This window comes from Vulpes vulpes, chromosome 12 (genome assembly GCF_048418805.1).
Source record: "Vulpes vulpes isolate BD-2025 chromosome 12, VulVul3, whole genome shotgun sequence".
Taxonomy (NCBI): Eukaryota; Metazoa; Chordata; class Mammalia; order Carnivora; family Canidae; genus Vulpes; species Vulpes vulpes.
Genome location: NC_132791.1, coordinates 82,080,525 through 82,095,289, shown reverse-complemented (window position 1 = coordinate 82,095,289; position 14,765 = coordinate 82,080,525). Strand labels below are relative to the sequence as shown.

The following is a 14,765-nucleotide window of genomic DNA, read 5'->3' as shown; positions in this document are numbered from 1 at the left end:
CTGAGCCACTTAGGCACCCCTCCGATGGCTCCTTAAAGTGAGGATAGTAACACCACCAACCTCAAGGAGTTGCGAATGGTTAATGAATGACCTTGTGAAGCACTTGCTTCATTCATGTCTGAACATAGTAGTAGTATTTTCAGTAAGTGTACTCAAATACATTCCTTTTTCTTTCCAGATAATTTTTTTCTTAATTATTTTCACATAACTGTAGATTCACTTACAGTAATAAAAATTATGTAGAGATGCTGTAAGGTTTATCCAGTTTTCCCTGATGGTAACATCTTACAAAACTGTAAAATAGTATCACAGCCAGGATACTGACATTGATAGGATGTAGAACAACATTTCCATCACTCCAGGGATCTCTTATGTTGCCTTTTTATAGTCACATTCACTTATCTCCTGCCCATCCTCTGCTTAGTTCCTGGTAACCTCTGTTGTGTTTCCCATTTCTGTTACTTTGTTAACTTCAGCCTCAAGTATGTTATATAAATGTAACCAGTATGTTACATTACAACCATAACCAAGTATGTTATATGTATGTAACCTTTTGGGCTTGGCTCTGTTTATGTAGCATAATTCTCTGGAGAGTCATCCAGGTTGTTGTACCTATCAATGGAAAACTTTATTGCTGAGCAGTATTCTGTGGTATGGATGTACTACAGTTTGTTTAACCATTCCACCCACTGAAGGGCATCTGGGTTTGACTATTATAAAGAAAGGTGTTACAAACATTTGTGTTTAGGCTTTTGTGGAAATATATGTCTTTATTTCTCTTGGATAAACCCTCAGAAGTATAATTGCCAGGTTACATGGTAGTTACATGATGAGTTTTTTAAGAAAGTGCCAAACTGTTTTCCAGAGTGGTTATGCTATTTGATGTTCCCATTAAGATTGTGTGAGTGGTCAGTTTCTATACATCCTTGTCAGCTTTTAGTGTTGTCATTTTTTTTTTTTCTTTTAGTCATTCTGATAGGTGTGTAGTGACACCTTATTGTGGTTTAAGTTTATATTTCTCTGATGGGAGTAATGTTGACTTCAAATTTGCTTATTTGCCTTCTGTATATCCTCTTAGGTGAAATGTCTTTGTGTCTTTTGTCTATTTTCTAATTGGATTTTTTTTTTTTTTTGCTATTGTGATTTTATTTTTTTAAGATTTTATTTTTAAGTAGTCTCTGCACATGAGGCTCAAACTCACAACCCTGAGATCAAGAGATGCATGCTCCACCAACTAAGCCAGCTAGGTACTGCTTTACTATTGTGTTTTGAATTCTAGATACCAGTCCTTTGTCAGATAGATGGTCTTTAAAAATTTTCTTCCACTTGGTAGCTTGACTTTTTATGCTCTTAAAAGGGTCTTTTGCAGATTTTGGTGTTGTCTGGATTTATTAATTTTTTGTTTTTTGTGGACTGTGCTTTTGATGTCAGGTTTAAGAGTTCTTTGCCTAGCTCTAGGTCTAAGATTTTCTCTTATGATTGTTCCTAAAAGTTTAAAGTGTTTTATTTTGCGTTTAAGTTCATGATACATTTTGAGTTAATTTTTGTATAAGATATGAAACTTAGATTGAGGTTCATTTTTTGGTCTATAAATGTCCCATTGCTTCAGTAATAGGTTATCTTTCATTGAATTGCTTTTGTACTTCTGTGAAAAATCACTTGGTCATATTTGTGTGGGTCTATTTCCAGGTTCTCTGTTCTGGTGATTCATACTTCTTTTCTTTTACCGATACCACACAGTCTTGATTACTGTTGCTGTATAGTAAGTCTTAAAATTGAGCAGCCCAATTCTTCCTACTATTCCTTTTTCGCAATTGTTTCAGATTTATTTTTTTACCTTTCCGTTATAAATTTTAGAACAATCTTATCTATGGTTACAAAACATCTTGCTGGGATTTTGATAGGAATTTAATTTTGTATATCAGTTTGGTCTTGACTGGGATGGGGCTGGAGGTTCATTATTGATTGGTTGGTTGATTTGGAAGTCCAGGGTTCGTACTTAGCCTTCTCTAATTCTACCCTGGTGCAGTGTGTTGGGGTGCCTCATTACAGATTCAACAGAAGTCAGGTGATGGGACTATACTTTTGTGTTTTGTGGGTTTTGTTTTGTTTTATGGGGTAGAATTGTTATTGTCTAAAAGTTTTCTGTTTCACTAGACTACCTCTTTTCTCGTTCTTTGCAAAGAGAACAGGCTTTTGTGGGGAGCTTTTATTTATTTTTATTTTTTAATTTTTTAAAGATTTTATTTATTTGAGAAAGAGAAAGTGAAGAGAGAATGCACGAGCGAGGGGTGGGCAGGGGCAGAGGTAGAAGGAGAAACACATTCCCTGCTGCACAGGGAGCCCAATGATCCCAGGATCCTGGGATCATGACCTGAGCTAAAGGCAGATGCTTAATGTACTGAGCCATCCAGGTGCCCCTAGTCTCTAATCTTTGTACTCTTGTTTGCTAATAGGCATTTCAAAAGTTGAGTGAGTTTAATATTTATTCTCCAAATATTTAATACATATCTCTAGAAAGATTTCTAAAAATAGTAAATAAAAAGTAAAATCACGTACACAATGTCAGAAATAAGATTTTTAAACATAAGACTACTTTACATCTAATGATTTATAGTAATATCCTAGTATACTCTCACACCCACTTCATATTCTCATGTCCCTAGTTGCCTGCAAAATATCTCACAGCTGGTTGGACAAAGTAGGATATAACCAAGAACTTGAATTACATTTAGTTGTTATGCTTTTAAGTCTACTTTAAGCATGAATAGTCCCATTCCTGTTTTTTTCTCCATGATAGTGATCTGTTGAGGGACTAGATCCAGTTGAACCTTAGGATGTCCCATTATCAGTAGGATTTATCTGATTGTTTCCTTGCATTCCTTTATCTTTTGCATTTTCTGTAAACCTGAGGTTAAATCTAAAGGCTCTATTAGACTGAAGATCAGCCAAGAATGTTTTGTAGGTGATGCTACATGAAACAGATTTCTGATGTGCTTCTATCATTTATAACTTTCCTATAGAGAAGATGCCTTCTGCATCCTGTGACACACTATTGGACGACATAGAAGATATTGTGTCACAGGGAGATTTAAAGCCACAAGATAGGCATTCCGCACGAAAGCACGTTGTTCCAAAGGCACGAAAACGAAATACCCAAAAGTATTTGCAAGAGGAAAACAGTCCACCAAGCGATAGGTAAGCTCTTGAAATTACGTTTAGTATCCTACCAGGGAAGAAACTGGTGCTCCCTTATGTCATATAGGTAATGTCTCTTTCTGAAAATCATTTGAACTTTTGAGAGCAGATATGTAGATTTATTTGAATTGTTTTAAATTTAACATAGTAATTGCTTAAAAAAAATAAAAAGATGTCAGATGGCGTGTTTCTTGAGGACAGGGGCAAGAGCACTATTGAGCACAAATGTGGGAATCCCCCACCCCACGTCCGCTGCCTCAGGATCTTCTTGATGTATTACTGTAGCTGGTATATAGTGTTGTGTTACTTCCAAATTGAAAGCTTTACTTGAATATGTAATTCTTATGAGACACTGTTGGTTTGGGTATTTCATTTTTCTTAACAAATTTACAAATGCCTATGGATCAGCTAAAGGCATTGGGCAGAAATAAATTCATGTGCTGTTTATTCTATTAGGTCTGTAGTTGAGTGAAATTCTAATATAACTTAGCCGGAAAAGATTATGCAGTTGTTTGTCTAAACAAATATGCCTACATTTGTTTAGATAGGAAAGTGTTGAAAGTTTTAATACACTTCATTATTTTGTTTGGAACAGTAAGTTTTTAAAATCTGCAAACTTAAACTTTTCTTATATTTTAATGCCTGAAATTTATCAAATTTGTTTTGAATATGTCTTTAAGGTAATTACTATTTAATTTTAAATTATTATGACAAAGTTGAAAGCCCTTTCCTTTCTTCCTAAAAATATTATATTTTTATAACTCTATTTTTGTGTATGGAATAAAAACTTTTAATTATGCTATAGGGTGATAGTTTTTCTGTTTTGATTCGGCTATTTATAAGTTATAAAAAAAAGATTGTAACTAATATGTAGGAGTCAGCAGGTGGATGTACTTAGTTTTTCTTTCTGTTGCTAGAACCATTTTCTTTGCTATTGTTTGTATTTATCTCTCTAGGAGTTTAACTTTGTGATAGAACTTCAGTAGTACTGAATTTAAGGTACAATTTGGAGAAAAAGGGAGATCTTGTTATGTAGAGAGTCTTTAATTAGAATTCTGTGGTTATTTTATCTTGATTGTAGGCTTGGTATAACACTTGATTGTGGATTAAGTTGGTGCATTTCATGAATAGATTGTGAATGGATTGCTGTGTGCTTTTGAATAATATGCCCGGAAATCATATTGTGTTTTTTGGTTCTGAAAATCCTCTGATGAGACTTATTATTTTTTTTAATTGATTGTTTAATAGCACCATTCCAGGCATACAGAAAATTTGGATGCGAACATGGGGTTGTTCTCATAATAATTCAGATGGAGAATATATGGCTGGACAACTAGCTGCTTATGGATATGAAATTACAGGTAATGAGAACTGTAATGTATTTTATTGATTAAATATTTCAGAGCTAAGTTTTTTAGATATTTTAGCTTCAGCAGTTAAAGCATATTTTAACAGAACTTAATGATTTTAAGGCAAAACAAAATGATAGCTATTATACACTGTCTAGATAATTATAGATATTTTAGAAATACTTCAAAAAACTATTTTGAAATGAATTTAGACTTACAGAAAAGTGGTAAAATTACAGTTTACGTGTCTGTTACCCACCTTCCCCTAATATTAACATGTAACATAATTATACTGTAATTATAAACTGGGCAGTTACCATTAGAGCACTGCTTTTACCTCAACTGCAGATCTTATTTGAATTTTGCTCTTTTCCCATTTATGTCCTTCTGTTCCAGGATCTGATCTAGGCTCTCACTTTATATTTATTTGTAATGTCTTCTTAGTCTACTTCAGTCTGTGACAGTTTCTCAATTTTTTCTTTTCCTTTGTGTTGTGAACTTCTGAGGAAAACCAGAGTTATTAGTTATATTGTAGAATGTCCCTCAACTTGGGTTTGTTGGATGTGATTAGAATAAGGTTCTGTATGCAGTCTTGGCAAGAGGGTACTTTGAGTTCTTCCCAATACATCAGATTGGGGGCGGGGGGCGGAGGAGTTTGTAATGAGTCAGGACCAGTGGACCGTGTCTGCCAGACTTCTCCACAGGAAAGTTACCGTTTTTTCTCATTGCAATTAGTAAATATCCTGTTTCTCCTCAGCCTTTTCTCTATTTTTAGTGTCTGAGAATTTTAGTATCTGTCCATGCAACTAGTTTGCTACAGTCATTACAGTTTGAATGATTATCATTTTCTTCTTCCACAGTTATTAATTGGAATTCTGTAAAGAAAGACTATCCTTTCTCCCCTGTTTCCTTTATATGTATCAGCATGAACTTCCATGTTGATTTTTCAGTTCTTTGGGCTACAGTCCAACACTATCATTGTTAATTTGCTGCTCCCGTTGTTCCAGCTTTCGCCTTAGGAACTTATGTTAAAAAAAATAGGACCTTGTTCAGGCTGGCACCTGTGTCTTCTCAACATGCACCCATTCTTTCTGAGCACTTCCTGATTTTCTGACACCACAAGATGTCCTAGTCTCATATCTTCCCATCCCCAGCTTTGGAGGCAACCACTTTTCCAGGGAGTCCTGATCCCTTTCATAAGAAGACTGGTGTTTAGAACCAGATGAGAGCTGTGGACATTCGGTGTGCTTATTGCCACTGTGAAGTGTCCCTGCTTCTGGTTCTCTCAGTGGACCACACTAGCAAATAGGTATATATAGTACATGGCATGTATATGTATCTGTGTTACTGTATGTATTAGCATGTGTGTTAAATGGGGCCTGAATTTGTGACAAGCACTAACCCAGTGCTTCATGTATGTTAGCATGCTTGATTTTTGGAGGAAGATGAGGAAATAGTGGCATCCCTACTTCATGAATGAGAATGGAAGGATTGTGTGCTGTCCTGCCTTAAATCACCCAGACAGTGTGAAGTCTCCATCATCAAAACACTGCTGTTGACTACTGTTCTGTACCTCACAGTTGCCTCTGCCTGTGTGATCGGCAGAGTCCTAGCCTCCAGATGGCCTGTGAGAATTTGGAAGGATTGGAAACTCACTTCTTCCTTCAGCAGCTAAATGGTCCTAATGTCTTAACTTGTGTTTTTGATAACTTATTCTTTAGACAGTAAAGTCACCCTTAAAAATTTTCTTAGATAAAAGTATCAAAATGTGCTTTTAGAATTATTTACCTCAAAAAGGAATTTTTTTTGTATTCATTAGTAATTTTTAGTGTAAATTAGTGTGAGTTTGCCTTAATACCTTCTGATGGTGCAGTTTGAGTGTTGAGACAATAGCCTATAAGATAATTTACTAAAATATTAAAAAAGATGAGCTTGATTTTTTCCCCCCTAGGTGGTATTAAATACCTAATACATTTTAATTTAAATTTTAGCCCATTAGCAGTTTGTATTTGGTCTTATGGCAATACTTTTCTAAATAATAAAAGTAGAACAATAGTCCTGATGTATTTATACAAGAATACAGAGTTTTGTTATGTATACCCAGTTCTGGCTTCTTATTTGGGAATAGTAAAGAGAGAGAATTAAGGAAGCAATCACTTGAGTATGAAATTTATTTTTCCTATTAATGTGGTATATCACTTTTATATAGTTGCATTACCTATATATATTTCTATTAATGTTATGTGCTGTGGAATGCCCCCATTTTAGAAATTTATGGTCTGTGTCTAATTCTAGGCTGACTGGCATACAGCAGACTGTTGTGGAGTCACTTTCCTCACCAGTCAGGTTCTGTAGGCCCAGAAAGTATGAACAATAGTAGCTTTTGTAAGACACTTAAATATATTTTATATTTCGATTTTATACTTAGATTAAATATATGAGATGAGTAATTTCTGGGTTATCTGTACTAATAGTCTTTCATTATTGTGGAGTGGTAGGATTTTATAAAAATTATTGTCAAATAATTTAAAATGTTTTATTAATCAAGTTAATATTAAAAATTTGTTTTAACTTTATACTTGATTACTTGATGTCAAATAGGTATAAATATAGATTATGTAAAATATGCACAAATTATTGAAAAAAGTACACAAGAAATTAAAAATTAGCTTTCACTTCCCAATAATAGATAGTTTTACTATTTGGGGACAGAAGAGAGATTATATGGGTATATACTTGAAATTGCTTTTAACTTTGGGAATTTGGGGGGAATCCCTGGGTGGCTCAGCGGTTCGGCATCTGCTTTTGGCATAGGGCGTGATCCTGGAGTCCCGGGATCGAGTCCCGCATCAGGCTCCCGGCATGGAGCCTGCTTCTCCCTCTGCCTGTGTCTCTGTCTCTGTCTCTCTCTTTCTCCATCATGAATAAATAAATAAAAATCTTTAACTTTGGGAATCTGGGAACATAATTATCACATAGTGAAATCTCGTAGAGGCTTAACTCTGAGCAGTTAATTCTTGTCCAGTGCTACTTTCAAACCCTTCCTATTTTGAGGGAAAAGATGCTTCATAAGTTATAAAATAGTGCTCGCTAGTTTCTCATTTCAAAGAATGAGACCAGCAAGGCAAAATGATGGAATTCCCTAAAACTCAGAACAATTAATTGTATCATGGATACATAGATGCATGGAAAACAGTGAAAGTGCCCCTATAGGTACCGTGGCTTGCTTATTTATTTATTTATTCCTTCCTTCCTTCATTCATTCATTCATGAGAGACAGAGAGGCAGAGACATAGGCAGAGGGAGAAGCAGGCTCCCTGTGGGGAACCTGATATGGTACTTGATCCCAGGACCCCAGGATCACAATCTGAGCTGAAGGCAGACGCTCATCCACTGAGCCACCCAGGTGCCCTGGTACCATGACTTTTTAAAGAAACATGATTTGAATGCATACATTATAAGGGTGTTGTTTCTTCAAATAAGCAATTTTTATAGACTGAACTTTTTCTCTCCCCGATTATGCTGCCTTTGGGTATTGTTCTTGGATTATTTCTTTGGAGATGCTGGGGAAGTATTTTCAGTGTCCTCTACTGGTGGCAGATCTTCATATTTTCAGAGTACATGTAATGTTAGACTAATCATAGGTCTTTTGTTTTTGTTGTTGTTGTTTTTTTTTTAATCATAGGTCTTTTGAAGCCAATAAATTAAGTATGTGATTTAATGTTGAACAAGGCAGTTTTAGATAAGAGTAAGCTGTTTTTTAATCTTAATAGATTCTGAAAACTGCTGTAGAAGAGTTTCAAAAAATATTTATAGCTGTGATTCTTATTGTTTTTGGGTCTTTTCAGAATCTCACAACTCCTATAATTTCATCAAAGAATTCGTAACTATTGCTTATTCCAGTAGTGGAATAAGTCTCCCAAGGTGACTGCTTTAGGGATAGCTCTCACTTAGATAGAAATATGTTAGGGATATTTTGTTTACTTTATCATATTTATTTGTATATATTTTTTTTGTTTTTTGTTTTTATTGAAGTTCGATTTGGCAACATAAAGTATAACACTCAGTGCTCATCCCATCAAATGCCTTCCTCAGTGCCCGTCACCCAGTTACCCCAAACCCCTACCTACCTCCCCTTCCACACCCTTTGTTTGTTTCCCAGAGTTAGGAGTCTCTCATGGTTTGTCTCCCTCTCTAATTTTTCTCATTTTCCCTCCTTTCCCTTATAGTTTCTTTCACTATTTCTTATATTCCCTGTATGAGTGAAATCATATGATTTTCCTTCTCCGATTGACTTCCTTTACTTAGCATAATACCCTCCAGTTCCATCCACATTGAAGCAAATGGTGGGTATTCATCCTTTCTAATGGCTGAGTAATATTCCATTGTATATATAGACCACATCTTCTTTATCCCTCAACTGTCAAAGGATATCGTGGCTCTTTCCACAGTTTGGCTACTGTGGACATTGCTGCTATAAACATTGGGGTGTAGGTGTCCCAGCATTTCACTACATCTGTATCTTTGGGGTAAATCCCCAGTAGTGCAATTGCTGGGTCGTAGGGTAGCTCTGTTTTTAACTCTTGGAGGAACCATGTGTGTGTCATTTTTGGTGAAATTTCTGTGCATGTCTTCTGCCCATCTCATGATTGGATTGTTTGGGTGTTGATTTTAATAAGTTCTTTATAGATCTTGGATACTAGCCCTTTATCTGATATGTTATTTACAAGTATCTTCTGCCATTCTGTAGGTTGTCTTTTAGTTTTGTTGACTGTTTCTTTGCTGTGCAGAGGCTTTTTATCCTGATTAAGTCCCAATAGTTCATTTTTGCTTTGGTTTCCTTTGCCTTCCAAGATGTATCTTGCAAGAAGTTGTTGTGGCCAAGTTCAAAAAGGGTGTTGCCTGTGTTCTCCTCTAGGATTTTGGTGGATTCTTGTCTCACATTTAGGTCTTTCATCTATTTTGAGTTTATCGTTGTGTCTGGTGTAAGAGAATGGTCTCGTTTCATTCTTCATGTGGCTGTCCAATTTCCCCAATTCCAGTATTGAAGAGACCATCCTTTATCCAGTGGATATTCTTTCCTGCTTTGTCAAATATTAGTTGACCATAGAGTTGAGGGCCCATTTCTGGGTTCTCTGTTCTGTTCCATTGATCTATGTGTCTGTTTTTATGCCAGTACCATACTGTCTTGATGATCATAGCTTTGTAATACAGCTTGAAATCCGCCATTGTGATGCCCCTGGCATTGATTTTCTTTTTCAATATTCCTCTGGCTATTTGGGGTCTTTTCTGATTCCATACAAATCTTAAGATGATTTGTTCCAACTCTGTGAAGAACATCCATGATATTTTGGTAGGGATTGGGTTGAATGTATAAATTGTCCTGGGTAGCATAGACATTTTCACAATATTTATTCTTCCAGTCTATGAACATGGAATGTTTTTCCATCTCTTTGTGTCTTCCTCAGTTTCTTTCAGAAGTGTTCTATAGTTTTTAGGGTATAGATCCTTTACCTCTTTGGTTAGGTTTATTCTTTAGGTATCTTATGGTTTTGGGTGCAATTGTAAATGGGATTGACTCCTTAATTTCTCTTTCTTTAGTCTTGTTGTTAGTGTACAGAAATGCCACTGATTTCTGGGCATTGATTTTGTATCCTGCCACATTGCTGAATTGCTGTATGAGTTCTAGCAACCTTGGGATGGAGTCTTTTGGGTTTTCTGCATACGGTATCATGTCATCTGTGAAGATTTGAATGCATTTTATTTCTTTTCGCTGTCTAATTGCTGAGGCTAGGACTTCTAGTACAATGTTGAATAACAGCGGTGAGAGTGGACATCCTTGTTATGTTCCTGATCTTAGGAGAAAGGCTCTCAGGTTTTCCCCATTGAGAATGATATTTGCTGTGGGCTTTCATAGATTGCTTAAGATATTGAGGAATGTTCCCCCGATCCCTACACTCTGAAGAGTTTTGATCAGGAATGGATGCTGTATTTTGTCAAATGCTTTCTCTGCATCTATTTTTCTTTAAAGATTTTATTTATTTATTCATGAGAGACATAGTGAGAGGCAGAGACATAGGCAGAGGGAGAAGCAGGCTCCTTACAGAGAGGCCAATGTAGTACTTGTTCTCGGAACCCCAGGATCACGACCTGAGCAAAAGACAGATGCTCAACCGCTGGGCCACTCAGGCAGCCCTCTCTGCATCTGCTGAGAGGATCATATGGTTCTTTTTTTTTCTTGAAAGATTTATTTATTTATTTATTTATTTATTTATTTATTTATGAGAGAGAGAGAGAGAGAGAGGCAGAGACACAGAAGGAGGGAGAAGCAGGCTCCATGCCGGGAGCCCGATGCAGGAATTGATCCTGGGACTCCAGGATTGCCCCCTGGGCCAAAGGCAGGCGCCAGACCGCTGAGCCACCCAGGGATCCCCAGGATCATATGGTTCTTGTTCTTTTTCTTGTTGATGTGTTCTATCATGTTGATTGTTTTACGAGTGTTGAACCACCCTTGCATCCCTGGGATAAATCCCACTTGGTTATGGTGAATAATCTTCTTCTTTTATTTTTTTTTAAACCCTTGCTTTTTTTTTTTTTTTTTGAATATTTATTTATTCATGAGAGACACACAAAAGGAGAGGCAGAGACACAGGCAGAGAGAGAAGTAGGCTCCATGCAGGGAGCCCAATGTGGACTCAATCCTGGGACTCCAGGATTACACTCTGGACCGAAGGCAGGCGCTAAACCGCTGAGCCACCCAGGGATCCCCCTGTATCAGTTCTTTATACGATTGGGTACTAACCCTTTATTGGATCTGTCATTTGCAAATATCTTCTTCTATTCTGTAGGTTGCCTTTCAGTTTTGTTGATTGTTTCCTTTGCTGTGCAGAAGCCTTTATTTTGATATAGTCCCAATAGATTATTTTTGCTTTTTTCCCCCTTGCCTCAGGAGACCTATCTAGAAAAATATTGCTATGACTAATGTCAGAGAAATTACTGCCTGTGTTCTCTTCAAGGATTTTTATGGTTTCAGGTTTCGTATTTAGGTCTTCAATTCATTTTGAGTTTATTTTTGTGTATGGTATAATAGAGTTGCCCAGTTTCATTCTTTTGCACGTTGCTGTTCAATTTTCCCAACGCCATTTGTTGAAGAGACTGCTTTTCCCATGGATATTTATTCTTCCTTTGTTTGAAATTAATTGACTGTGTAATTATGGGTTTCTTTTTGGGTTTCCTGTTCTATTCCATTGATTTATGTCTGTATATTTATTCCAGTACCATACTCTTTTTCTTTTTTTTAATTTTTTTTATTTTAAGATTTTATTTATTTATTAGAGCGAGTGCATGAGCTGGAGAGGAGCAGAGGGTGAGGGTCAAGCAGACCCCATGCTGAGTGTGGAGCCCATTGCAGGGCTTGATCCCATTACCCTGAGATCATGACCTGAGCTGAAACCAAGAGTCAGATGCTTAACTGACTTAGCCACCCAGCGGCCCCAGTACCATACTGTTTTAATTACTACTGCTTTGTAATATAACTTGAAATCTGGAATTGTCATACTTCCAGTTTTATATTTCTTTTTCAAGATTGCATTGGCTATTCAGGGTCTTTTGTGGTTTCATACAAATTATAGGGTTGGTTGTTCTAGTTCTGTGAGAAATGTTATTGATATTTTGTTAGAGATTGCATTAAATTTGTAGATTGCTTTGGGTAGTAGAGACATTTTAACAATATTTGTTCTTCCAACTCATGAACATGAAATATCTTTCCATTTCTTTGCATTGTCTTCAATTTCTTTCATTACTGCTTTATAGTTTTTAGAGTATAGGTCTTTCACTTCTTTGATTAAGTTTGTTCCTAGATTTATTATTGTCTTTCTTGTGATTGTAAGTGGATTTTTTCTTAATTTCACTTTTTGCTATTTCTTTATTAGCTGTAAAGGAATACAACAGATTTCTGTACATTAGTCTTGTACAGAATTCATTTATTCTAGTAGTTTTTTGTTGGAGTCTTTGGGTTTTCTATATTTAGTATCATGTCATCTGTAGAGAGTGAGAGTTTTATATCTTCCTTACCAATTTGGATGATTTTTATTTCTTTTTGTTGTCTCATTGCTCTGGCTAGGACTTCCAGTACTGTGTTGAATAAAAGTGGTGAGCATGCATGTTCTTGTCTTGTTCCTAACCTTAGGGAAAAGGCTCTCAGTTTTTCACCATTGAGTATGATGGCTGTGGGTTTGTCATATATGGACTTTATTATGTGGAGGTATGTTCCCTCTAGACCTGCTTTGCAGAGGGTTTTTTTAAATCATGAATGGATGTCGTACTTTGACGAATGCTTTTTCTTTTTTTTTTTTTAAATATTTTATTTATTCATGAGAAACACAGAGAGAGAGAGAGGCAGAGACACAGGCAGAGGGAAAAGCAGGCTCCATGCAGAAGGCCCGATGTGGGACCCAATCCCGGGACTCCAGGATCAACGAATGCTTTTTCTGCATCTATTGAAATGATCATGCAGTTTTTATCTTTTTTGGATGTGACTTATGTCACTGATTGTTGATTGTTTTGTGAATATTGAACTACCCTTGCATTCTGGTAACAAATCCCACTGGGTTGTAGTCTATAATTTTTTTAGATGTATTGTTGGATTTGGTTTGCTAATATATTATTGAGGATTTTTGCATCTATCAGAATATAAAATTTTATGTTTGAATTAAGAAAATTAATCTTGGGGCACCTGGGTGTAGCTCATTTGAGTGTCTGCCTTTGGCTCAGGTTGTGTCCTGGGATCGAGTCCCACATCGGGCTCTTTGCAGGGAGCCTACTTCTCTCTCTGCCTTTGTCTCTACCTCTCTCACTGTGTCTCTCATGAATAAATAAGTAAAATCTTAAAAAAATTAATCTCCCTGTAGAAACAACTTCTAGTTTATATAGTCTAGGAGATAATACTATAATTGAATGTCCAAAGTGGAAGCATATTTCCTGGACCTGGTCATGTAACCTTTTTTTTTTTTTTTTCTGGTCATGTAACTTGAAATACCTTTAAATTTTAAGACAGATTAATGGGATATATTAGTTTGATACACACAGATGTTTCTGTAAGGAATACATTTGAGGACCACACTCATAGGTCAGTAGAATATTAAGGACATTAAAGCCACCTTTTTGTGTTTGAACTTGGAGTTTTTGGAAATCACACTTGTACATAATTAAAGTATGAATGTACATAAAGTTTCTTGAGAGGAAAAAATCATGTTGCCTGCTTTTTTATCTGTTTTCTTTAAGAACTGGTTGTCATTATCTTTCACATTAATATGTTGAGCTTACCTATATAATAAAATATATTAAGATGCATACACCAATTCTATGGGAAGCCGAGAAAGCAGTGGACCTCCACCTTCTTAAAAATGGAACTAAATTAAAAAATGTATATTTTGCCTTTTTTAGATGACATAGTACTTTGTGGTAGCAAATCCTAAGTGAAATCAGAGTTTTTGTACACATCTCCAAGCAAGTGAATTGAATTAGTTGAAAATTAAGCGAAAATGTATGTGTTAGGCATTTCACATAAGTTATTGCAAAGATCAAATGAAGTAACTTTGACAGGAGGTTACTGCATATTTTAAGAAGATTGAGACTGGGAGAAGGGAGACAGCCTTCTTCACCCAGCTACTGTTTGCTGAAGTGGACGTTGACACACAGCCATCTGTCAGCACAACCTCTGCTCTTTGCATTATACCGTGTAGTCTCTCAAACTTGCTTTAAAGGCAGGTCAGTATGGAAATCTTGTATTGGGTAGGTTTTATTTTTTTAATTTTTATTATTTTATTTTTTGTAAAGATTTTATTTATTCATGAGAGACAAAGAGAGGCAGAGACACAGGTAGAGGGAGAAGCAGGCTCGGCAAGGGGAGCCCAATGTGGGACTCGATTCCTAAACCTTGGGATTGCATCCTGAGTTGAAGGCCAGATGCCTTCTTCTGGTGGAACATAATTATGACATCTCCTTTCTTTTTAGCTTTGATCAGCAATAGTTACCTCTTTCCATTTGGGGTTTCCCATGTGCTGGGCCTCATGCCAAGGGCCTTCTCCATATTCCTTCATTTAATCTTCACAGTAATATGTTAAGAATGGCACTGTTTCCATCAAACATTTTTTAAATTTTAGTTGACACACCTGTTACATTAGGTTCAGATGTACAACATTGTGATTTGGTAGCTCT

The 14,765-nt window shown here is 36.1% G+C and overlaps 1 protein-coding gene across 11 annotated transcripts in view; it reads left to right on the top strand.

The window, feature by feature from the left end:
- The window catches only part of CDKAL1 (CDKAL1 threonylcarbamoyladenosine tRNA methylthiotransferase), a 641,987-nt gene that overhangs the window by 14,440 nt on the left and 612,782 nt on the right, over nucleotides 1–14,765 (top strand). For all 11 annotated transcript variants that reach the window (XM_072729035.1, XM_025999312.2, XM_025999311.2 and 8 more), the window contains 2 exons: nucleotides 3,024–3,198; nucleotides 4,447–4,559. In XM_072729035.1, coding sequence (XP_072585136.1) covers nucleotides 3,029–3,198; nucleotides 4,447–4,559 — 283 coding nt within the window. In that variant the 5' untranslated portion in view covers nucleotides 3,024–3,028. The remainder of the gene's footprint in view (nucleotides 1–3,023; nucleotides 3,199–4,446; nucleotides 4,560–14,765) is intronic.